Source organism: Talpa occidentalis, unplaced genomic scaffold (genome assembly GCF_014898055.3).
Source record: "Talpa occidentalis isolate TD23 unplaced genomic scaffold, MPIMG_talOcc4v2.1 talOcc4.10, whole genome shotgun sequence".
NCBI classification, from domain to species: Eukaryota; Metazoa; Chordata; class Mammalia; order Eulipotyphla; family Talpidae; genus Talpa; species Talpa occidentalis.
Genome location: NW_023600993.1, coordinates 27,139,078 through 27,166,193, shown reverse-complemented (window position 1 = coordinate 27,166,193; position 27,116 = coordinate 27,139,078). Strand labels below are relative to the sequence as shown.

The following is a 27,116-nucleotide window of genomic DNA, read 5'->3' as shown; positions in this document are numbered from 1 at the left end:
AACTAAAATAAGAAAGTGATAATTTTCACAATGATATCAAAGTGAAGAGTCAGTTGATTCACAGTCTAATCAATGTTAGTTGCAAACTCTAGCAAAACAATTAAGAAAATCACAAGATTTTCAAGGAGTAAGATACTCAGAGCATTTGGTTCAAGCTTCCTCTTAAGGCTAGAGGCAGGGATCCTCAAGGTCAGGCTTGGGTTTACCTGGTGATGAGAAACTCACCTTACCTCATGAGGCATTTAACACCAAAGAACAAGCTGCATCAGCCATAAGCTACAGGTGATGAACACATGGAACTCATCCAGTCCTGATCGCTCTCCTCTGTGACCACGCTTTGCTGAGCACTGGTCAATCCATCTCAACACTTATCTCACCAAAGTGGTGCTAAAGTATGTAAGTCAAATAACTGTGGTGAAAATAAACAGATTCCTAGTGTTAAGTACTCTTAAAAAATGCATGGCATTATACTGATGTCAATTTCCTAGTTTCAATAATGTACTATGTGTATATAAGATGTTATCACTGGGTTAAGGGAACATGACAACTTTCTACACCATTTTTGCAACTTTTTTGTTAAGTCTTAAACTATTTCAAAATAAAAGGTGATTTAAAATAGATATAGACAGAGAGAGCAGGAAAGAGCGAGATATGGGAGCCAATGTCACTGCCTGTGGGGTAAGTGCCCATAATGGTATGCTTTGGGCACAGATGCAATGAGATTATCATCTTTAAGAACTACTGAAAGATGACAAAATTCTATTACTACTCCTAGGTTTTCAGTATGCCAGGACCAATCAAGGGTCTCTACCTAAGTGGTTCCCAAGGTCATTCCCTACTCAATCCATGTGCCCCCCAAACCAATAGCATCCACCACTGCCATGGATTTGTTACAAATTCAAATTCTCAGACCTCACCCTGGACATACAGAATCAAAGTCTCCCAGGATTGCACCTAGCAATCTGCTTTCATTTTTACTGTCTTGTTTGCAGTTAAATAAATACAAAATTTACCATTTCGGTCATTTTTAAGTGTACAGTTTTGGGGCATTTACTACATTTGCATTCCCATGTGACCATCATCCATCCATAGAGCTTTTTCATTTCCCCCAACTGAAACTCTGCAGCCATTAGTAGAAATCTATTGGAAGCCCATCTGGAATTTCCATACCTGTTTGGTGTAAGAAGCACTTACCCTCAGTCACACCACACAGGTCCGTTGGCTATATAATGCCTATGGAAAGTACTTTCTACATCTTTGATCTCCATGGCCTTGTCCTTTCCCCATAGCTTTTTGTATCTTGAGAACAGAAACATCTGCTTAGTCACCTGTCAGCGCCCCTAACCCCAGTCCTGGCTATCCACAACATGGGGTTCCTCCCTGCTTCCTTTGCTCAACCTAACCTTAACCAGCACCTGGCCCCCCAGAAACAAGGGAAAGTAAGTGGCCCCATAAGGAGCACCAACTGTGTGCTAAGCACCCTCTTGGTCACTTCACACAAGGTATCTCATTAATCCCCATTTATAACCCATGTTGTCTGCTTTCCATAGGAAAGGAAACTGGAGAACCCTGGAGGCAAGAATTGTGGAGATGGAGGTGGAAGGCATAGTCCAGCGTGGTCCTGGCTCACCTATGGCTCACTGTTGGAGAACCCTGACACCCAGGTCAGCGATTACACCAGACAGATTTTTTAGAAACCCAGGATGCAGCCTATTTTGTTCAAGTCCTTTAACTCCACTAGTACCCATTTCTACACGTCTCTAGAGTTGGTGTTTCTGCTCATTAAGTCTGGGTGGGGATGGGTGTGGGGAGAGCCAGGCCCTGGGAATTTTGTTTGGGCTTCAAGGCCCTTAAGCCAAAGCATGAGGACCCCAGGACAGTGTGGTGTTTGTACTTGTAAGCATTCAACAGATGCCTGTTGAAGTAAAAGTACAAGTATATCCATCTTGGCAATGTGTCATGATTTTTTAAAGATACCCATTTATCCAGGGGCTGCTTCCTCTGGTCATAAATCAGTAATAATTTAATGATGGGGAGGAGAGAAGGGGATTACATTTTCTTCCATTAAGACCATCAATCAAGCAAGCCTGTTAAAAGTCCAGCTAAATTTAGTGTGATAGGGGTTTCCAGAAAGTCCTCCACAGTGAAAGAGGCCACTAAAAATATAACAAAAAAATTCAGTGACCACAGAACAATGGAAGTCTACAAGTGGTATGGACCCTAGACTCGAACTGGGGTCTGCCCAGTTCAAACAGCCCAGTTAAAACCTTTAAACAGCTCTTATAGATGAGAAGAACCTAAAGGACAATTTCTAGATGTGATATATCAGGAAGTTCTTACCATAGTAAGATGTGAAGGTAAAGGACAGGCTCTGCATAAGGAAAAAAGGCACAGGAGGGTGTAAAGTCAAATTATTTAGAGCAAACAAATCTTCACGGCTGCAGTATCTTTTACACCTCTGGAGAAAAAAGTGCTGCGTGGTCAAGTACATTTGGGGAAAGCTCAAGACCATTTTTCCCTTGTCTACACTGGCTTCTAAACTTCTAGAAGTCCCTGCAATAAAGAAATTTGTCCCATTAAATGCAGTATGCTCCAAAATTTATCTGAATATAGAACTTTGTGTTGTGTTTGACATAAACCTGTTACTATCCTATCAAAAAACTATTTTGGGGAAATTGTGGAATAAAGGATAATATTCTTTAGGTGGTCAGCAGGATTTAAACAGGGACATGGGCATCATCAAAGACTGTTCCATGAAAAAACCTAGCAGGGATTGTCAGAGCAAGCATGGAAAGCAAAGTGAGCAAAGTATCTGTTGTCTAGGGGGCCAGACAGAGTTAGAGGACAGCACTAATGACCAAAGCCAACATCTGGGCAGAACATAAATGGCTGTAATGTTGACCCAGCAAAGCCATGGATAGGAATTTATATTCCAGAAATGACAGGTGCCCAAAGACACTCACAGCAGCATTACAGCCACAGGGAATATGAGGAAGAGTGAAACATTCCATGACAGGGGCTGAATGCAAAAGGTACGGGCACGTCCAGATGGGGGAGTGGGATTCTCTACCCACACACCCTCTAGGGGAGTTAAGCAAAGTGGGGGCTGAGGGCCACCTGTACCACAATCTCCTGGAAGGGCTGGTTGAACACTGCACTGCTTCAAGCCAAGATCCAGTTAAATGATTCCAAATTTGGGAGGACTGAGAGGGTTGCTCATGACCCTCTCTAAAGTCAAACCTGATATGCAGGAGCCCTCAGATGGCTGTTTCTCATGATGAGTACAGGCCACCTGATCTGACAGGTAGTCATCTACTTATCACTATTAAGCAGAACATTTCTATTCACATCTGTTCTAGAATGTCTTGGCCAACAACACACCCACAAATTAACTCAAAATGAATCACCAACCTAAATGTAAAAGCTATCATTGCAAACTCCTAGTAGAATATCTTGGGCATATGTTCATCTTGGACATAGTCCAGTTTCTTCTAACATCCAGTGAACATTTATTGAGCAATTAGTCAATGTCAATTACTCCACTTGGTGCTGGGGATATGGAGAGAAATGAGACAGTGCCTCATGCCAAATGTCTTATAATCACTTAGGAACTCTTGATGACTTTATCCTTATTAAAATTAAACCAAACCTCTTTCAATCCATGGATACTTCTTGCTGGTTGTAACCTAAGTTTATGGAACTTTTTGGCTCATTAATTAATCTGGTAAGGATACATCTGCTATCTGCTAACATTTCTCTTACAGAGTGAATAGAAAAAGGACATCCAGCCCCAGTTAGTGTAGGATAAAAGAGGAGCAAATGTCAGATTCAGGAAAGGCCCAAGGAGCCCCATCAGTCTCTTTAGTCCAGACCAACACGTAACTGCCAATGTAGCAGAAGAATCAAGGCAGCTGCGATTCCAGGTGAAAGCGGAAAGGAACAGGAAGGAACTAAATATCCATCTAACCGCCTGGTGACAGGCATCTTCCTACACTGTTGTTAAGGGGCAAAACTGTCTGATTTAAGTTTCTTCTTTATTTTACCTGACCTTTGTAGGATGTGGGGAGAAAAATGGTCAACAGGTCAAATACGGAGAAAGAAAGGAATAAAAATAATTCACCAATGGAATAATAAACTGGAGACACAAAGGAAATGGGTGTTGTTGGGGCAGGATCCATGGATACCTGTGGCTATGGAGGCACAACTGGGAGAGCTTGTGTGCAAACAAAAGTGAACTCTGGTTCAACATAAGGAATGACTTTGGGTTCTCTGCACCACCCACCAATGGATGTGCCACCAAGCTCCGTGGAGTCCTCTCCAACCAGGTGGTCAGAGCAAAGAGAGGCCTGCACTGGCCCCTGTGCCCTGCCCATGGCCTTCTCTGCAAGAATAGGAGGAACCCCACTAGCAGAACAGCTGCAGACACAGGAGCTGAAGGAAGGAGGCATTTCCCTGGCATCCCATACAGGTGGAAAGCTTTATTTGTGGCACACAGGACATGCTTATGCCCTGACCTCAACAGGAAGCACCTAGCCAGCAACTATGCTCGCTTATTCATCCACTTCTTGTAGCTCCAAGCCTCTGGGTGTTAAAGGACTGACAAACGAGTCTCTGGAAGGTCTGTATGTGTCCCATGGGTGAGAAGCATAGACACTAGCAGCGTCGGCCTCGCCTGGCCCTAAGGACTTCTTTTCCCACTTACTCAGCCCAGCTTCCCCCGCATTCCCCCCAGGAGTTCCTCCAATGTCACCAGCAGTTTAGCAGAAAGTCTGCCAGCACAAGGGCACTAGCAGGCTGTGCTAACTAATACACCACATGATAGCTATGGTGCTCACAGGGGTGGCAGGCATAGCAGGCGACCCCGGTAAGGCATTCTAAAATTCAGAAAAGATTCTGCAGACTCATCAGCATGTTCATGGACATTTGGGCACCAGGAACTCCAGCTAGGAATCTGCAACCATGTTTCCTAATCTAAGAATGAAGGCAATCTTTATAAAATTAAAATGTTTCCAGAATCTGAGATGAGGGAAGCTGTGCTTTTACTATTAGTAAGGAAAGAAAAGTATTTGCATATATGATTTCTCATTGAGGTACCTGAAGCAATCCCAGGATCCCCTAAGTGACTGGGAGGTTTGATTTCAGACCCGCATTGTCCAACATGGTGGCCACTGCCCACCTATGGTGCCTACTGAGCAATAAAATGTGGGTACAATGTACCGATTCTAAGACCCAGCACAAGAGAGCAAATGCTGATCACATGTTGAATGAGAAATATTTTGAAAATAGTGTTAAATAATGTGTTATTTAAAGGAACCTTACCTGTTTCTTCTAACTTTTTCAATGCAGCCACTAGAAAATTTCTATTTCTCTATGTGACCTTCATAAAATTTCTATCACACAGCACTGCTCTGGAGTTTCCACTGTGGAGACAACTCCTCATCCTGGATAGAAGGAAGGAAGGCACCCCTGCCTTGGGATTGAAGTGTGGTTCCCCTCCTTTAAATCAACCCCATGGTACCAGGCCAAGAGGCATCGTAGTGAGCCCCAGAGCTGACTTTCCACACAGGATGATTGTTCTGTGTGGTTTTCTTAAAGGTCATACAGCCTTGAACCATTTCCTGAAATTGTTTGGGTCCCTCCCTCATTCCTTCCGAGGCAGGTTAAACAGTCAGGGAAGGCTTCTGGGATGGAGCATACACACCACTCCACAATCACCATCTGGTGGGGTTTGATACTGAGCAAACAGAAAGCAAAATCACCCAGGTTAAAAAGAGACTGTGAGGACACCTGCCTGGAAATTTACCTGCCAGTGAATTTACAGAAGGCACTTACATAAAATATGTTTACATATTTTCCACCGTGCTGAAATTAGCACTTTATAATCACGGTTTCATTTTATCCTTACACCAACACTGAGGGGTAAGCATCCAGACCCTACCTTGTCCCAGTTTTATGTTTATACCCAAGGCAAGAGATGATCCAGCAATTCCTTATTATTTTTAATAAATGACCCCAAAATTGTTATGATGTGTGTATTCATGCAATTTCATCATCAAATTCATTTCAGGTTCAGAAAACTTGGGTTCATTACATCAGAACAAAACTTCTCCTTTGAAATTCAGTCTATTAACTCTTTACACAGACTTTGAAGTAGACAATAAAGAAGAAATGACCCTGAAACCTCATTATTTGACAGCATTTGGGGGTCTCGTTCCATAGAAAGCCTGGTCCAGAGTGATGGTGCCAAATGTTCTACCTTAAAAGAACTAATAATCTAAGCAAGGAGAGAAATGCAAAGACCTAAGTGTTACAAGTTGAAATGGCCTCCCCCCAAAAAAATTCGTGTTGAATCTCAGAACATGACTGCAATTAAATATAGACCAATGAGGAGGTAAGAAAGGTAACATGGAGTCCTCAGAGTGGGCCCTAGTCCCGAGCACTGGCATCCTCATTAGGCAGCATCTGCAAGTCAAGGAGAGAAGCCTTGGCTGAGCCTGAATTGACAACACCTTGATTCTGACTTGTAGCCTCCACAGCTGTGAGAAATGGATTTCTGTGGTTTAAACCAACCAGTCTGTAGTAATTTTTATAATGACCCTGAGCCAACTAAGACACCAAGTAACACAGGTGGGAGGACAGCCCATGATCCACCTGGGGTGTGGGGGAGGCTGGGGAGGTCGGAGCAGGGGGAGGCAGAAGAACTGGGGCAGTGGGCAGTCATCCTAGAGAAGAAGCCTCGAAGCTAATCTGGACAGGGAAGTAAGTTGCAAAGGTGGAAGTGGTGGGTAAGAAGCAAGACGTCTGGAAGGCTCTGGACATGCTGACTTGCCAAGTCATGGCACACAGAGCAGATGCTGCAACAGCCTAAAGTGTCCCCTGGGCACGGGCTGTGTCTCATTGGCTCCATCTCCCCTGGGCTCAGTGCAGTGCCGAGCACAGAGTGGGTTTTCAATAAATGGGGTGGCATACATAACTCACCATCTATACTGGAATGCATTGAGAGTGAAAGGTGTCACTGTTAAACGACTATGCTGGGACAAAAGGCATAAACCTGGACAGTGAGGACACACCTGGACAACAGTCACTGTATCAGAAATGAACTGAAAATGCACAAGTCTGGGGAGAGAGGGGTCGAGTTCAGAACTGGCCTAGTGAGACAGTGCTCCCAATGCAGGTAGAAAACCTGAGTTTGTCAAGGCAGGTGTTCTTAAGTCTTTTTTATCTTCGTTTCCCTGAAGATAGTTCTTATAAGGACTAATTGTGCACTAATTGTGCAGAGCCTGGCAGCCAGTGCCTTCTGGGGGACTGAATGTATGAACCAGACTTCTAGTTCCTCAAAAAAAAAAAAAAAAAAAAAAGACTGACAGTTACTTTTTAAATAGTTGAAGCCAAAAACAGGTGGAAGATCAACACAAAGGAAAGACAACATTCATTCTCCAGGGCCTCCGTCGTGAGCCCAATAACCCCACCTGACTTTTCTCCAGCTACAGAGCACATGAGCTATGGACACACACGAACCATGGACACACATGGGCAGAGGCACCTGGGAGAAGTGTTCTCCCACTAACATGGGAAATCTAGCGCTGATTCACCTAGAACAGGCCTCCCCAAGGCCTTAGATTTGCTACTGTTTCTAATAGTCATCATTTCTCATGGGCCATGGTGTGAAGATCGCAAAATTTGTTCAGAACTATTGTTACCGATGGGATTAAACCCAAGACTTTGCTACTAACCAAGTTGCTAGGTCTTGGGTAAACTCAATGCTCTGAGATTCAATTCTTAAATGGAATTTTACTTTATACTATTAGTAATTATGTCATTGGGTTCTTATAAGGACTAATTGTGCACATGAAACACTTAGCACGTTATCAATGTTTGATAAAAGCTATGATTGCTGTTATTGCTAACAATTTTCTTTTTATTCACACAGCCCTAAAATATTTAGAAGCAGCAAATTTCTGTCACCTTTTCACACAAAACTCCTGGGGCCCATGCAGATAGATTTTTTCTGGGGTTCACCATTATTCAAATGCTAATGATGTAGAGTCAGATGTATTTTGTGAGAACACCCAAAAAGTTCCCTATAGAAAGCTGCTCAGGAATAGCTTTTTTCAGTATAGGGGCTCCCTTGTCTGGAAATGACAGAATGCTTTTCTGCCACCTACACTCACTAAAACCAGCAAATTCACCATCCTCAAAAACAAGTTGCCCAATAGGCTGGTGCCCCACTGTATCCTGCCAGGGAAGAAAATGTACGAGGTCAGTGTTTTCCCACAAAAGCAGGAAGAACCCACATCACCTTTAAATTGGTTCCCACTTTGTTTGTCCCCCAAGAGCGCAAACCCAAGAAAAGGAGAAGGAAAAAGGCCATTTAAAATGTATTCTGCTGAACAAGTGGTTGTACGTCAAGAAGTTCCTGATTTTGGGGGAAGAGAAATAGATTTCTGACATGTTGCCCCCAACTGTGAAGGTCAACAGCACCTCTGAAAAGGTCCTGGTCAGTAAGCTGACCACTGACAGCACCATCCACCAGCAGTGGATAGGTATGGAAGCTGCAGCCCAGGCCATACCTCCTATAAGGGACACACCTCGATTGCCACGTATCAGCAAAAACCAGGGGGTCACACAAGGTCACAACAAAGCCAGAGGTTGCTACTGAAGCTATAGCTCCAGGACACTGTTGAGGATGTCTCCCAGCATCACTGTGAGTGGAGAGGCGCTCAGCCTGGATGACTGCCAGCTGCAGGCTTCATCCTTTGACTCTTACCTGTCACTCTTAGTGCCTATGTCTTTCAGCTTCTCAGGCTGCAGAGGGTGGTCCTGTGGACCAGCAGCATTGGCATCGTGGGGGAGCTCATTAGAAATTCGTTCCAGACCTGTTGCATGAGGATGTGCATTTAACGAGGTTCCTGGGTAAGTGGTGTGCACATTAATTCCCGGCTAGAGGAGCCCTGTAAACCTGCTCGTGACGATAACTGGGCGGCTGACTAGTTCTGATCCACATGGAGATGATGTCAGCTGGGAGAGCTGTGTTACCATTTGCCCTATTCTCTTTCCACATATATTTCAAGTTTGCTCCATACTTTCTATTTTCTTTTCACCATCTGCTTCTAATCACTAAAAAAAAAAAAAAATCCCCCAAGCACCTATGAAATGAGACTTGACCCATTCCAAACACAGAGGCAGCAAGGTGAAAGATTTACAGGGTAGAGAAGGGAAAGGGGCCAATGTTCACTGGATCTCCACTATGAAGTTGGTATTCTTCCCATTTTCAATTGAGGAAACTGAAGCTCAGCAGTAACAGTGAAGCAACGTAGCTAAGACTATGTGGCTGACCACAGACAGACCTGCCCAGTCCAGCCCATGCCATTCTAAGCAGAAAAAGTGCTTTAATTCATGTGCTCAGCAGATGCTAAGTTGAAAAAGACTCTCTCCACCCAATGAAGACTGTAGTATGGTGATTCTGGGCAGGGGTAGGTGACTCTGTACTATGTCTCAAACCTTAAACGCCCTTCCTTTTGATCCAGCAATTCTACTTCCATCCCCTACACAGTCCCATGCCAAAGAGAATACAGAAAATACCAGATGCAAGATTATGTGCATATAGATGTGTGTGGTGTGTGTGCGTGTGTGTGTGTGCTTTCCAAAATAACCCTTCAAAAATTTCCAGTTAGCTGGGAACCCTAGAGAGACAGACAATGTTCTATAGTATTCTTAAAATTTAGCTTTCAGCCAATGTATATAAGGGAAAGTGAATGGTCAACCTGATTCAACCCAGTTATTTATATATTTTTTTAAAGATTTATTTATTTATTTATTTATATAAGCACTGGGTAGTCAGAAGCGTGGGAGGGTGAGAGAATTCACCAGAGCCAGAGTGGGGAGCAGAGCAGGCAGAAGGACCGAAGTACACTGCTGAGGGGAGCAGCGGGCGGCAGGAGAGGTCTGCGCGCCATGTGGGACCCTCCTCTAGTGGCCGGGGAGCAGCCGGGGATCCAACCGGAGCTGCAGAGGCTGCGGGCAGCTCCGCAACCCAGCTGCGCCACCGGGGAGGACCCAGTTATTTATATTTTCATTTGGCTAGTGAGGCTTGATTGTGTGACCAAGACCCAAGAGGATGCCATATTCCACTATAGCAAAATGTTTAAGCCTACCCCAGTGCCCACCCTTCCTTTAATAATCAGACTTCAATAGCTACACTGTCCAATGTGGTAGCCACTAGGCACATGTGGTTAATTCAATTTAAACGTAATTAAGTGAAAATTTCATTCCTCAATAGCACTAGCAACATTTCAAGGGCTAGATAGCAGTGTGGTTAGAAACTACCATATTGGACAGTGCAGATACAGCATATTTCTGGCACTGTAGAACGTTCTACTAGACAGGATAGCTCTATACTACTAGGATTTGCAAAGTGTCCAGCTAAAACCAACATCTCCTGACATCCCTTACAACACAGATGGTCAATGAGTTATTAGTAGAAATCATTTGAAGCTCTTTATAGGGGACTCTGATGACATGGCAAGACCCCTGTTGCTTTTCCCCTTTCTTCCTATATGGAAAGCAGATACTGTGGCTGGAATTCAGCAGCCATCGTGGGACCATGAGGAAAAGGTATTCCTAGTGTTGGAATGTCCATAGCCCCATCCTTGAAACTCCCTATTTCAGTCCCTCAGTGATCTCATCAAATCTCATCTCTTTAAACACAATCCATCTGCTGATGACTCCAACCCAAAGCACTATTCACACTAAGGAAGCACATATACACCTCTCCACTTCAATTTCTAATAGGTACCTCAAATTCAGTGTGTTTGAAATGAACTCCAGATCTTCCCCCATGAAACCTGGCCCACCTAAAGCATTGCCTACTCCACTTGAAAAACAAAACCAGCAACAACTTCATCCTTCAGTTAATCAGATTGAGAACTCTGGCATCACCTTTGACATCTCATTTTTCCTATCTACCAATGAAACACTTAGGATCCACTTTTGAAACACATGCAGAATTCAGACATGTCTCACCACCACCACTGCTATCACCCAGGCAGAGACACTCAGTCTCCCACCCACATCCCTGCTTCTGTTCCATTTCTACACAGAAGTCAGAGGTTCTTTTAAAATGGAAGCCTACACCACTGCTCAGCTCGGATCTCACAACACTCAAATAAGGAAAAAGGCCTAGGAGGCCTGATGTGAGGTGGTGGCCCACCCCCAACCACTCAGCCCTCCTCGCCTCCCATGCCTCCTCCACACTCCTCAAATTCTGAACACTTCACGGCCTGTCTAAACACTTCCCCCAGGAATCTGCTTTGCTAATTCCCCACCTCCTTCAAGTATACGCTCAAATCTCACCTCTCGTCACTTGACCTGCTTCACCGTAACCGGCACTCCCAGCCCTCCTCTACTTCTGTTTTCCATAGCGCCCATCACCTAACACACTTTAATTTCCTGCTTTATTATATCTATTCCTGCCTCCCTCCACTAGAAGTAAGCTCCCCAAAAGCAAGGATTTTGTTCACAGGATGAGCTGAGGGCCTGCATAGCTTAGCACACAGTAGGTCCCCAGTACCTATTTCCTGAATGCGTGGAAGATCAAGAGAACTGCATCCTTGAGCTGCTGAAATAACACCAGCAACTTTGCTTTCTGTTAGAAAGGGCACTCTTAGTGTGCATAAACCCCTGGAGCCACGGTTCTGGGTCCTCACACTTGGATGGAACTCCTAATGCTGGATGGAAAAGTGCATTCTGTTGTAGTAGTCACAGGTTGCAGCGAGAGCTGGGAACTGCTTGCAGACACACAGGACTGGGAGCTCCACTAACAACCCATTAATCACCTTCCCAGGACCCTCTACCCCAGTGGACAGAGGAGAGAGGGGGTAGAGCAGAGCACCCTACTATTACAATCACATCCTGCAAACATACACAATTTAGTGAAGGCAACTGACTTTGGAAAGTTGTGTTGATATAGGAGCTAAAATATACATGTTTTTGGGATGTACATGTTTTTAAATATATAGGACACAATTATTCTGCTGTATTCCTGCAGAATATGTATATTCTGAACCTAATCATGATGAAATAGACAAACCAAAGTATAGAGGGGAACTTGTATAAAATAACTGACCTGTTCTCTGAAAATGTCAAGGTCATGAAAGACAAAGGCCACAAAACTGTTCCAAACTAATGAGATGAGACAACCAAATGTAGCCCACAATCTAGGATTTTCTTTTGTTATAAAGGACTTTAGACAACCAGTGACATTTGAGTGATGTTCTGTAAATTAGCTAATAGTAACATGTCATTTAATTTCCAGGTTTCAGAGGGGGGTAAGGGATGAGTGGGAGGGTTAAGAACAAAGAGCAAAGGAAGCACAATGGCCTACGGTGGTGGACTATGGGATATTTGGTGGTGGGTACACTTTGGTGGCAACACCCAATGGGAAGAATCCTAATGGTAAGTCAATTTAAAAAAAAATAAAATGCAAACAAAAAATAAGGAGAGTGGGCCTCCCCTGGTGGCACAGTGGTTGAGCGTTGGGCTGCGAAGTTGCCTGCAGCCTCTGCAGCGCCGGTTCAATCCCTGGCCGCCAGCGAGGGTCCCACATGGCGCACAGACCTCTCCTGCCTCCCACGGCTCCCTTCAGCAGTGTATTTCACCAGTCTGCCTGTTCTGTTCCCTGCTTTGGCTCTGGTGAATTCTCTCACCCTCCCGTGCTTCTGACTGTACCCAGTGCTTGTATAAATAAATAAATAAATCTTTTAAAAAAAATAAGAAGTAAAACCTATTTTATAAAAAGAGTAATTCTACTGTATAAGCACTAAAGATGTCAGCTCTTACCACACACAGGTAACACTCCAGTGTACCCTTTAGCACAGTTGTCTACAATGGGCTTCTGACATGTCCCCAGGGATCCTGGGAATGCCATGAAGAACAGGTTGGAAAGTCTGAGACTTCACAGATCCTTGGGAAATCTTAGCTGGCTTGGAATCCTTCCTCAGGAGAGGAATTCTCCAGACAGACCCCCCACTGCCACTGACCCAGATACAGTCATCTCCCTCTAACGGATGTTTTTATCCACGTCCTATCTTAACACGATGCACAGCATGAAGTGGGGGCACTCTTCCTCCCCACTTCCCCTTCTGGGGATTCCCACCCCCACACAGTCTGGACTTGCAGACTGGCTGCCCAGGAGCGGCCCTGGGGGCCACCGCCTTTATAGGGAAACCTCATAACTGAGCTCACTGCTCATCCATCTTCAGAGGCCATGGCGGGCCCTTCCACATGGAGCTGAACATGTCTCAGACACAAACGCTGTACTTGGCAGAAGAGACGGCAAGGGCTCCTCCCAAACCTGGTGGAGGCAGTCTCTGAGGTGTGCTGAAGGACCAGCCACCACACGAAGGGTGACTCCAAGGCCTGCTGCTGCTGCTTAGACCATGTGGACCCACGTAGATCAGAGAACACCAATTGACTCTGGGAATGGATGCCTCCAGAAGGAATAGAGAGGGGAAAGAATAATAGGATGTGGGTCACCTTGATAAGCTGTTCTAATCAGAACAACTCGTGAGAAAAGGAGAGGATCAGCCTCAGATTTTACTTGAGCAAGTCACCTACAGGACTGAAGAATGGCGCAGTCCATCCACACGAACCAAACTCAGGAGCAAATTAAGTCTCAAAAGGTGAGGAGACTCTCAGAATTTAAAGAGTCCCAAGGGAGGTAAAATATGCCCTCACTTGGTTCTTCTCTCCTTCAACAATCAGCCCTTGGTTATTCTTTATGCATAGAGGGAGACAGAACACAATCTTAACATGGATACATGAGGGTGAGCGGGGGCAAGTTCAAGACATGAAAACTTTTTTTTCCATTATTTTAATGGAAAGTATAAAACCATTTAATAATTTTAGGCAACATACTGAGTGTGTCTGAACTAAACACACATATATAAAAGCTGTGGTCTGGTGGTTCAACTGACCTCACTAATTTACTTTCATATTATTTGTCAATTTAAAAAGCCACAGGAAAAAGGAAGAAAGAAAGACTCAGATTATCAGACATCTCTGTGGGTAAGTCATGAGTGATATGACCAACTTAGTAACAGACACAGTGGTGACAGGAGTAGGGCGGGTTACAGCTGGTCTGCAAAAATCAGCTGCTAAATTTTCAGGAAGTTTATGAGCCAGTAGTTAAACATGGCCATTATTAAACTGAACTGCATAAACTTACAATAAAAAAATAAGTTAAAGGTAATAAATACTCAAAGCTTATCACTTCCTAATTGTTTTACTATACTATTATTTATGTTCCTGAAGTTATTTAGATCTATTGCTTTCTCTAATAAATACATGGTGGGAATTCTATAGAACAGTGTGCTACGGCACGTTTCTTCTTAACTCCACACTCAGAGATGTCACGTTGGGAGCTTGTAATCAGCTGTGGTGGGAATATTTATACCAGGAGAACTGGCAAAAGCTGTAACTCAAGGTTGCCCCTCCCCAACACCGACCCCCTAATTGCTGGCTGTTCCCCATTATTAGCACACCACTGCTGAAAAGTTGCTACCTCTGGTAGCATATGCATTCCCATAGAGACTCTCTCAAGATCTGCAAACTTGGGCAAGTTGCTTACCCTCCTTACCCATGTACAGCCCTCAGAGGAGTACCTAGAACATAGCAAGTACTCAGCTAGCTCCAGATTCTGTATATGAGAGGTGTTAGAGCCAGCCTTGGGAACCAGACATGATGCGTTCAGATCCCACCACTGCTACCATTAGCTATAAGGCGTTGAGTAAGCTTCTTAACTGCCCTATGCCTTGTTTTCTGAAATGTACATGAAAATAAAAAGAACAACTATCCTTCATGTTAGTGTGAGGAGAAAAGATTAATAGTAGCAACTGACAATGAACTGACTGGCACATACTAAATAAATGCTCAATTCGTGTTTGCTGTCTCCATTATTTCTTTGAATATTGTGGGAATATCATACATATAATGTTCTTCTTTTAGTTAGAGTCACTTTCAAAAAGGGTTTAGTGACTAAACACTTTACTGCTTATATCTGTATTATCATATCTCACTTTTCCCCAGTATGTTACTATCTACTAGAGAGGATCACACAGAAGTCTGGCTGCTTCCGAAATTCAAATTAACTCCCAAAGTTTTCTATAACCAAAAGTGAGTATTTAAAAATATAATTACCATATGATCTAGCATTTCTACTTTTGAGTCTCCAAAGGAGACAAAAACACTAATTCAAAAAAGATATCTGCACTCGTGTCCATTGTAGCATTATTCACTACAGTCCCTAAGTATTAATCATCAGTGGATGAATGGGCAAAGGAAATATAGGGAGAGAGGAAACACCCAGGCACAACAGAATATTCAGTCAGAAAAAAGGTAATTTTACCATTTGCAACAATTAACCTTAAGGGCATTATGCTAAGTGAAATATGTCAAATGAAGATGAACTTCATTTACATATAGAATCTAAAACAAAAAATGAACTCATGGATCAAATAGACTGATGGGTACCAGAAGTGGGGGTCAGGGGGTGTCAGTGAAATGAATAAAAGTATAAACTTTCAGTTGCATAATAAATCATTCTTGTCAATGTAATGTACAACATGATAATTACAGTTAATAATTTTGCCTTGTATATTTGAAAGTTGCCAAAAGAACAGATATTAAAAGATTTTCTCAAAAGGAAAAATTTGTAATTATGTTTAACAGATGTTAAATAGACATATTGTGGTGATCATTTTGTAATGTAAACATATCAATTCATTATGCATTCATTATGCTGTATACCTGAAACTAATTGTTATGTGCCAAATATATCTCAAATGTTAAAAGAATGAATATATCCTGGAGGAAATTCCAAAATAGGAACCACTAGAAGATGATGATTTCTAAAGGGCATTCCTCTAATGATAAGCATATAAGTTCTAGATTTGAAGGGGAAGGAAAATCTTTTATAATTACACCTCAAATACAAGATAACCAGTAAGACAGATCACATTATAAAGTGTAATTTCAAAAGTATATTGTTATTACAAGGGCAGCAACAAAATATAGGTATGCCCAGAGTTGGTAAATAACTGTGAACAGAAAGTCGCTTCTTAAAATGAAAATTTCACCCACAATTATTATAAGTCTTGTCACATAGAAAGTACAAATAATCTTATGATTAACCCACTAGAAAGTCAATGCTATACTGTTCATATTGGTCTTCTTTCACGAAAAGGATTTGAGGTAGGCAAAGTGATTGAATTAGAATGGCTGTACTTGCTTTTACTAGTCATCATGTCATCAGTTGCTCTGCCCAACCGCAGGAGATAAAGAATTCTCGTTCCACCCAAAAAGCAAGCTATGGCCAAATGGTGCCCCCGGGAGATACCAGTCTCCATGTGGGACATTTGCACCTCTTCCACTCTTGATTCCTCCCCAGTCTGCTCTCCAGCTATGCACACATGGTTTCTGGGAGGATTGGTCAAAGCAACCCACATTCAGTGTAGTGACTTCCAGCATGGTCTCCCAAATGCAGTCTCCCATTCCTTAGTGTGACCAGAGCCCTTTAGCAAATATCCAGGCCATTGTGCATCCAAGAGACAAAGAACCTGCCACAGGCACAAAGCCAATGGCAGGCATGAAGACAATCCTCCCCAGTTTTTCTTGGGCACCCATGGGTGAGAGGTTTGTCATCTTTAGGACACAGGTCCATGGCCACCTCAGGGCCCTTCCATCTACCTTCTTCAGGGGTTCTAACAAGCCCTCAATCAGGACACTACAGGTCTGGGTTGGGAAGAGAAACTGACTGCCATAGACGGGGGCACTCTACTCAGGCTTAAGGGCTACCCTTCCTCTTCCCAGGGTAGGTCAAGGGCCTTCCAAAAAGTGACCATGAAAGACTTCCAGAGAAACAAACTGAGATTGCTGGCCTATAAACTCCATGTAGAGTTAGCTTGGAGCTAACATTGTTAAGATCCCGAGACAAGTTAAGTAAATCAAGGAACCATCTTTCAACAGAATACCATGCAGACATGCGAAGGGGCAGGGAAATTCTACATGCACCCATTATCGAATAACCTTCAAGATCCATAAAAAAAATACATTTGGGGTCTCCCCGGTGGCGCAGCGGTTGAGCTCTGGGTTGCAAAGCTGCCCACAGCCCCTGCAGTGCCGGTTTGATCCCCAGCTGCTCCCCAGCCGCCGGGGGAGGGTCCCACATGGCACACAGACCTCTCCTGCCGCCCGCTGCTCCCCTCAGCAGTGTACTTCGGTCCTTCTGCCTGCTCTGCTCCCCGTCTGGCTCTGGTGAATTCTCTCACCCTCCCACGCTTCTGACTGTACCCATGCTTGTATAAATAAATAAATATTTATTAAAAAAATACATTTGATTGGTATACAAATGTATACCATTTATTGGTATATAATTTAGTAACATAATAACACTCCTATTTTTAAGTGTACACTTCAAAGAACGTTATTGAATGCATTCAGTCATATAATCACTACCACAATTATGATCTAGTTCCCTCATGATTTCTGCAGTTAATCATTGTCACGATCCTCTTTCCCCACCTCTTCCTGAGCCCCTGAAAATCCAATGATTTACTTTCTATTTCTTTAGTGGGCCTTTCCTAGATTGTCAGATAAATGGAATTATTAGACCAGTAGCATTTTATGTCTGGTTTCTTTCATTTAATGTAATGTTTTTGAGATTCATGCATTCTTTGTTATTGTTAGGTAGTATTCCATGATACAGATTTACCAAAATCTGCTTAGCCAATCTGTTATTGGACATTTGAAAAGAAGCTATACAACAGTGTGCTGCCACAAGCGGCCATCTGCAGGTGTACACACATAGCTTTGTGTATTTATGACAAGCTCTTGAAGGAGACACAAGACATTGGAACCATGGCTGCCTACTAAAGAGAAATGGAATGGCCGGAAATGTCTTTTCTTTGTATCTCTTTTAGTATTTTTTAAATATTTTTAGCAACATGCATAAAACTATCAATTTCCAAAAAAAAAAAAAAAAAGTTTTCAAATAACCTCCTTCATCGAAGGTCTGCATCCCTTTTTCCCCAGACCTTACTTTTTCTTATTTGACTTGTCAACTAAGAGATGTGGCCTGTTATTTTCTACACAAAAATGGAAACTCTGCTTTTTTTTTCCTTCTCTTCCTCACAGAGTTCCTATTTATTCCAATTAAACTTTTCTTAACTATCTGCTTCTTAAACAAGAAGATAAAAGGCTCTGAGACTTCTGAAAACTGCATTCAACACACTGCAAACTGACAGCCTATCATGTGATAACTTGGCCTTAAGGCATTTTGCTGGATGTAAAAATGGAAACAAACTAAAACATGTGGGCAGAGCCTGAGGCATGATCTCCAAGAAGAGCGGGTGGCCGGTGTGATGCCCTTTACTAGGCCAGAACAAGCACCTGCTCCCACAAGTAACAAAGAAGTTGCTGTAAGGTCAGGCTCAAACACCCTTAAAAAAGGCTCCATAACACAGATGAACAGTTTAGTAAACACCTGCAGCTACTCAAAAAAACCAAAGAACTTTCAGATCCCCCGGTCTAGTGTGTTGTGTTTTTTTTCCTCTTTACACTTGTTTGGCTCTCTTGACACTGATGTGTGGTTAGCTCACCAGAGGTTTCCTGAAGACTAGAGGGTGTCATGCATGCTCACAGTTGGGACAGACGTCTGTCTGCCAGGCTTCTCTGTTCTTATGGACTCAAAACTGTCACCCTGGTTTCCCAGCTTCTGAAAGGCTAATTTTTCCATCATGCCTTAGTGTCTGACCTCACAAAGGGTGGGTCTCTCAAGGAAGTATGTGGACATGAGGGTGGAGCACAGTTCTCATGCAGGTTAATGCACCCAGACCAGTCAACTGTGGAGTCCTGGCAGGACACTCATAGTCATTCTTCAGCACAGGCCATGCATCTGAAACTCTCTTCTCCATCATCTTGTGCCAACTAGAGGCCCACAGAGAGGTGTATAGGTCCCCCACTTTGATCAGATGCTCCCTATGATCCCACATTCCAGCTGAACTATAGCCACTTCAACAAACTTTGGTTTGACATATATTCAGTCTGTGCCTCTGTGTGCCAGTGTCCTGCACTCTGTTTCCATTGGGGTGGAGGGGGGGGTGGTATATGGAAGCTTCCTCACACCAACAAACATTTCTTAGACACTGGCAGGATGTCCAAGAATTAATCTCAACTCCACCCAATTCTGACACTGTCCACCCAGAGATAGCATCTGATCCTATCAGTAAAGGGCTTAGTGTCCCAAGACCAGTCTACGCCAGGTGCCCAGGTCTGTGCTTCTGACTAACCAGCTATAGATCAAAGGTGCCCAGGATCCACTTCTCAGGTTCAATTAATTTGCTAAGTTCAATTAATTTGCTAACTTAGGAAACCAGTTTACTTACTAGATTACAAATATATTACAAAGGATATAATTCAGGAACAGATGGAAGAGATGTTTGGTATGGGGACAGATTTCAGAACATCCAGGCCATTCTCTTCAAACTGCCACAATTTCACCAACCAAGAAGTTATCTCAAGCCCCTTTTTGAGTTTTTATGGGGCTTCATTCTTAGGCATGATTAGCTCATTGGTCACTGTCAATTGAACTCAACCTCCAGCCCCTCTCTCCTCCGTGGAGGTCTAGGGGTTAGGATTGGAAGTTCCAATGCTCTAATCACAGGGGTTGGTTCCCTCAGCAACCAGGCCCCATCCAGGATCCTTTCCAAAAGTTACGTTAACATAACAGAAGATAATTTTATCATTCACACACTAGGAAATTCCAAGGGTTTTAAGGAGCTTTGAGCCAGGAACTATAGATGAACACCATATATATATGAGAAATGTTGGCCACCTGAATAACTAAACACACACTTCTGATAAATCACAATATTGCAGTCTGTCTCTGCCAAAGGAGGAGTTGGGTAGCATGGAGTAAGCTCTGAGAACACAGCTGATGGTGCCATCCCAGGGCCAGGATAGTGGCTGGCTGAGGACACTGAAGACCTGTGAAGTGACTGAGCCTGGAAGAACAGACAACCTTCAGCCAGTAAGATGATGCAATCAAAGAACTGCTTGACCAGGCTTGGGGGTTTGGGGGGGAAGGGGTCGTGATATGAATTTGCATGGCACTTGGGCTCTATGACAGACCAGGACCCACGTATTTAGAAAGTTATTCTCCAGTCAAAATTCCTATCGTCCTTCTGACCACATCAGGGAGAAAGTTCATTGTGGTGCCAGTATGTCTTTGATATTTCCCTAGCACTCCATGATTTCCTCTTTTAATACACAGGAAGAGTGGGCCACTTCTTCAGACTAGCAAACAATGAAATCCAGCTAGAATCAGCACCATTGTTGTGTCTTCAATGTATTTATTTTTACAATTACTTCCTATTTTTGGCATGCAATAAGTGGTTTTCTGCTTAAAGGGTGGTATGAAGTCTCTTTTTAATTATTTTATGGTAAAGGATGGATTTGGACATTCAGCAGTGAACTTATATTTTAGACATGCTAATTTCCAACACCGAGCACCCAAAACTTAAAATTTTTAAATAATACTTCAATTAAAAATTTTATTTGAGGCAAAAAGTTGACTGATTTAAAGAAAATCTATGAAATAAAATACTGCAGAAAGTGTGTGTTTCAGACCTTCCCACCAAAATGCAAAAAGCTTGCAGATGGTACGTGATTGTACATGCAGGACCAAAACTGGGCCATGATGATCAAGTGCCAGAAACGCCAAGGTGAACAGGAGAACCACAACAGGGGGGAAAGAGAAACATTCCAGGAGAAAAGGGGTTGTTCCCCTGGGGAAGAGTTCAGGGTGCATGTGATGAGAAAGATGAGGCTAGAACATGTTACAAAGGCACCTCTGCAAAGGGGAGGGGCCATTCCCCCACTCCAACTGGATGCAGCCATCTTGAACTACCAGTCCCAGTGAGCCATGAATCAGACTTCCTGAGTGGGGGATCCACTGGGACCTAGGGCTAGAGCTGAGTGGCCAGATGAAGCTATATAACACAGAAAGCAGGCAAGCGCGGGATCTTGTTTTCTACTGCCCGACTTGCACCCTGATACTGCTGGGGAAGGGATTTGGAAGAGACATGTGAAAGGGAGACACAGACACTTGAAACAGACACACGGGTGAGAGATAAATGGGGAGGCTGTCTTGATGTGGTATCTCCTTTGGCCCCAGCTCTCTCAGACCTGCCTAAGCTCCTTCTTGCTCCTTCCCACCAGAAGGTATCTTAGACTTATGGCAAACTTTTGGGCCTCAACTGCCCTGCTTTGGACCAACCTGTGTGGCTGGGCATTTGCCCACAATGGGATGGGTAATTTGGGGAATTTTATTGGAAAACTATTATTAGGACTAGCCTCTCTTCTCTGCCTTCACTCAGGACACTAATTCTATTAAAGATCTATCACTCTGAATGTCTGCTTCCTTTGTCTTTGTGCTTATGGATGACTGGATCCCTTTAAAGTATGCACCCCTTAAGTCTGGGGGCCCTAGAGACCCCCAGTCATGTGCGAGGTAAACAAAAGTCAAACTGAGGTCAAATCGAGTAGAGTCTTGAGGCTCAGGGAAGGTAGGCTCAGGGAAGGTGTGTGGGTTTTCACCTGTGACTCTGGGAACTGCAAGGATCCTTCAGCCTACTACTAGCAGAAGGGCCCCACCCACACCAAACTTGACTGGTTTGGGAGAGGTGGGGAGAGAAACTTGGGCACATGGACACTGATTAGCACATGAGGCTGATTACAACAATCTGTGCTTCCTGGAGGCTCCATCAGGGCCATGAATGGAACCAAGTGTGGGACAAGACAGCTAGTGTGGGACAAAACAGCTAGCCTGGGAGGCAGGTGTTGGTCCCAGCAGTCTCTCCCGCAACAGAGCTACTCATCACCATATATGGAAAGAAAACTTCCAGGGAAAAAGAAGAAGAAAAAAAAAAGATTGGAAAAGACTTAAAAAAAAAATACCTAAAGATAGCCTAAACAAAACATACCCAGCTCCTAGTGCTGGCCTCACTGCTGGCCATATGGTATGTGATAAGGCAGAACACTTTTATTTATCTTCCTTCACTGTCTATAAAGCCAAGAGCCAGCTCTATGGAGAAGTTCCACTTACAGCAGAGGCTGCATGAAGCTTTCATCATCCAGACTGCCAGCATCCTGTCCCCCATTCCTGCTGAGGAGGCCCAGCTACCACACCCCTCCCCCAGCCTTGCTGCCTGGCTCAGCCCCCAGCCCCCAAGAGCTACTGCTTCCACAGCTGCTTTCCCACAGCCAGAGAAACCCAGGCCAGGCTGTCTCCTAGGCCAGCTGGACCACCCCCACAGAGGGCAGTGAGCTCACTAGCATTCACCTCACACAGCCCTTCACACAGCCCTCTGCCATACATTAACAGGGACCTGGCCTCCTGACCCACAATGACCTCAGAGGCATGCAACTCCCAACCCTTTGCATGAGAAAACTGCCAGGCAATAACAACACCCAAATTTCTCAAGGTCCAAGTTCATGGAAGACCTTTTCTCTTATTCTGCAAAGTGACCAAAATAATCACTTAAATGTCTCTGTTTACTCTTTCCTGAACCCCATCCTCAGCCTCCAAGCTCTCTGACCACATTCTCAATCCCTCTACTTGTCAGTCATGTGCCGGCTAAATGAGGTGCCCTTTGTAGGATGGGAGGATACAGGGAAGATGGATCTCCCAACAGGGTGCCCAGGGAAGTTTAAATGTCAGCAATTTTCAGTGCAAGTATATTCCGTGTACTCTGAGACAGTCTTAAATTATTTGTTGTTAATCTGAAGTGCAGATTTAAATGGAGATCATGTATTTTTATTTGCTAAATCTGGCAACCCTGGATTTATAAAGCAGCAGGAGTGGCAGCCCTCAGCAGTTAATTCTCAGAGGCTAATACAGAAAAAGCCCTGCCTCTAGCCTGCACCTCATTGTTGCTGCTCCCCAAGTGCACACTGCCAAGGCCTACAAACTCTAAGTGGCTCTGTCCTGAAGCCAGGCCCTGCGGTAGCTACACACATAGGGCAACCTCTCAGCCAGAGGCATAAGTTAGAGTTCCTGCAGGAAAACAGCCACAGAAGAGATCCAGCATGAGGAAGCCCAGGGAAGGTGGCCTGGCTCCAGGGAGCACGCAGACACCAAGCACAGGCACTCAAAGGCCTAGCAGTGTTTGAACAGAGCCTGGCCACCCACCCCAAGGGCATCATGAGCCAATATAATCTAAGACTTACAGGGACGGGTGGCTGGCTGGCTTAACAGGAGCATCAACTGCTTTATAAATTGCCTTCACCCGGGCCTCTAGGGCAGCTGCTCTGGGCAGGCCCCAGCACGAGTCCTGGCAGAAGACCCTGCCCAGCCCCACTGAAAAGCATCTCAGGGGCACAGACTCATAGGCTCTCAGCCAGACCAAGAGCCATGGATGTGTGGGGTCTTTCTCCATACACAACCTAGAAGCATCTAGAAGCAGCTGTTACTTTCCTGCTCCAGCACTAATATAATAATAGAATGACACTTCATCTCTAATTTGTTCACTATTTTTGCTATCATGCAGAAATTCATAGGCTATTAATACTACGTTGAGTCACATGAGACTGATATTCATAGGTCAAAAATGTTGGAATGAAACATGGCACAATCAAATAATAATAATGAGTGTCTGCCACGTGTCAGATACCATGCAAAGTCCTTGAGTCCATTCATCATGTAATGTTTAATTCTTAAGACCACCTTTCAAGGTTAAGTGTTACCATGTCTGTTTCAGAGATGCAGAAACTGAGTGCAGAGAGATCAAAGTGTTCATCCCACTGGACACATACCAGGTCCAACTCCAAACATCATTCATTCCATCCACCATGCGGCCCAGGTCATAGGTCTTCCCACCTCCTATTTGGGTCAATGGCTGGCCAGTCCTGGCCACCACCAGGACTCCCAACCTGCTAGCACCTGCCCGTGCAGAGGCTTCTTTGGAACTTATCAAAGCCTGGCCTCTGAATCAGCAGCAAAGTGTATTTAACAAACAATCTCAAGAGGAGGAAAACATTTGAAAGTTTATTTAGAGACAGGGAGGAAAAGGGCCAAAAATACACTTCTAAAATAACCAGAGTAATCAAGGGAGAAAAATTTAGTTCAGCCAGTTTTCAAATGCCTTACCTGTGACTGTGAGCTAATGTGTGTACTGGACCACTAATGACATCAGGTGCAGTGTGATCCAGCATCACCATAGACCTTGAAGCACGTGCTTCTATGACTTTCCTGAGACCACTGGGCCTCACAGAGGGGAAAGGCTCACATCAAGCCAGAGAGCATCACCTGCTCCTGGCCCACCACAACTGCCCTCAGAGGCTGAGACCAGCACAATAAATAAAGAGCTGTCAGTCTCCAGAACGAATAGATGTTCTGCTTGTGAAGCAACAATTTGGAAGATAGAGCACAGGTAATAACATAATAAAAATGGTCTCAAATGAACATCTGTGGAGACTGACATACATTTGAAGATAGAAAAGGGAGGACAGACTGACCTTCACGTGGGCCACATAGTGATGACAGGTCTCCTCCATGTGGACCAGCTGCAGCTTCTCTGTGACCTGACCCATGGACTCCCCCAGCAACATAAAGTAGACCCTGGGTAACTGGCCCTTCTCCTTTTTTGCCACGTCAGCTGTCAGAACGTAATTCAGGCCTGTCAATAAGAAGGTGAAAGCATTAGTGAGGACAGACACACAGACACAAGGTCACCTCCACACAAGGTCACCTCCATTACCCTCACACGACCACAAGCACACTTCACACAGTATCTCGTCCTCTACCTCACGGAGGACTGAAGCCAACACACCACCTTTCCAGAAAGATGCATCAGCCAGAGCGCTTGGGGACCAGGAGAGAAGCAGGATGCCCCCTACCTTCCTGGTGATGCTCCATGTGTCACCCTTATGGCTCTCCCTGAGTTAAACCTCATGGCGTATCAACCATGAGGCTGAACCACCAATATTCACATCAACAATTAGCCATGTCCAACACAGGTAGACACAGGCAGACACCACAGCAAACCTATAGAAGGTGAGCAGATGCAAGGCTGCACGCAACGCAGTCTCCTAAAAGGCAGTGTGAATGTGCCAGCAGGAAGGCACCATCACCCTGCTGCTGGGAATCACCTCACAGAGGAGTCGTGCTCTGCAAATCCCACATCTATTGGACGTGTATCACCCACTGTCCCGAGTACCATGTGCCAAGCACTGGGTAGGCACAGAGGATACATCACTCAACAAGAATGGCAACTTGTTCTGCTGAAATTCCAAGGCAACGCCAGGTCACCTGGAGGCACCTGGATAATCGCAGGTGACTCATGGTACTTACACTAGTGGCAACTCAAAGACTGAAGTTGACTGAATTCCCAGGTAGTGAGCACTTCCTTCACGTCCACGCTTTCCACAAAACCATGCCCATCATTGGCTTGTCCTGAGAGCCACCTCTGAGCACCTCAGTACATCATGCCAGAACCCACCGCGACACAAGCCGGGACTTATAAAAGCAAAAACGTGGTCACAACATAGAACACACATTGGATAAATGCCAAAGTTTTCACTGCCATTATTTCAGAGTCTATAAATAAATATGAAACAATGTGTTTATTAGGGAAATAGAGTTTAACATCAACACTTATTTCACTGCCTTTCTGGGCCACAGAAGCCTCTATAAGACTTATTTTTTTCAGTGATATTTGTGGATTCAGGGGAATATAGCATTTTAAAGGTGAGAGAAAAGGAATTTTCTGTCCCTAAAAGGACCAGAGGAGTCTTTGACCCAATGTGAAAGCAGATGACTTAGCCCTGCCCCATCTCCACACACCAGCCTTTTAAAGCCCAGGACTACATGGATAAAAAGCCATCTCACACCTACTGGCATTTAAGGACTTGAAGCTGCACAGCAGGGATCACCCTCCACTTTTAATAACATCAAAGGGATCAGCTACCAGGGGAGGTATGAACAAGGAGACAGGGTAGGCATCTGCAGCTGCTACTCGCATGTTCTGCTGCATTTAATGGTTTTCCTGGGCCTCTGCCATCACAGGGATCTCGCCAGGTCAAGCTGGCAGATTCCTGGTCAACAAGGGTGAGTCTGCCCCAACTTGTTTATTTCAGCAAACAGCTAAATTTCCAAGGCCAGGCTGTATCACCTGTAGGTACCTGGATAACCTCAGGTATATTAAAAAGGAATGTGAACAAGTACTTCAACAGAGAAAATACAGAGCCTCTGAATGTTGCCCTCCTACTCCCTTGGCGACAACAGCAATAAATGGGTAACTATCAAAGCTTTATAGCAATCATCTCTGCAAGACCACCTAGCTCAAAAAGCTCATCTTTTTCCCTAAAGGGAAGAAGACTTCCTCCAGTGAGAGAACCATCCATTGCAGAGCTGAATCTAGAACCTTCCTAATCTTTGCTATTAGATTATTTCAACAACACTGGTTTCTTGGTGAATTTTCCACATTACATGACCAAAAATTTACAATTTTGACTGCAAAGACAGCAGCACCAAACAAGTACAGAGATCTAAAACTGAACTCTGGTCAGTTTACTTTCCACTAATCATCATTTCCCCAAGCAACAGCACATAGTAGGAAAAAAAAAAGTATAAGATGTGAGTTTCTTTTTTTTTTTTTTTTTTTTTTAAAGGTTTATTTATTTATTTATACGAGCACTGGGTACAGTCAGAAGCGCGGGAGGGTGAGAGAATTCACCAGAGCCAGAGCAGGGAGCAGAGCAGGCAGAAGGACCGAAGTACACTGCTGAGGGGAGCAGCGGGCGGCAGGAGAGGTCTGCGCGCCATGTGGGACCCTCCTCCGGTGGCCGGGGAGCAGCTGGGGATTGAACCGACGCTGCAGAGGCTGCGAGCAGCTTCGCAACCCAGCGCTCAACCGCTGCGCCACCTGGGAGGCCCAAGATGTGAGTTTCAAAGCAAGATCAGGGCTAGAGATAGCCACCGGTGGAACAAGCTAGAAGCCTTGACCCATGAACCAACATGGCAGTGGCAGCAGGCTGTCCTTCCTCCCAGGTGAGAGAGCCAC

General features: G+C 44.4%; 1 protein-coding gene across 1 annotated transcript in view; it reads right to left on the bottom strand.

Moving 5' to 3' along the window:
- ITGA9 (integrin subunit alpha 9) overlaps positions 1 to 27,116 on the bottom strand; it is a 284,237-nt gene that overhangs the window by 182,382 nt on the left and 74,739 nt on the right. Inside the window, 1 exon segment of the mRNA XM_037526417.2 lies at positions 24,571 to 24,731. Within this exon segment, the coding sequence (XP_037382314.1) occupies positions 24,571 to 24,731 (161 nt within the window).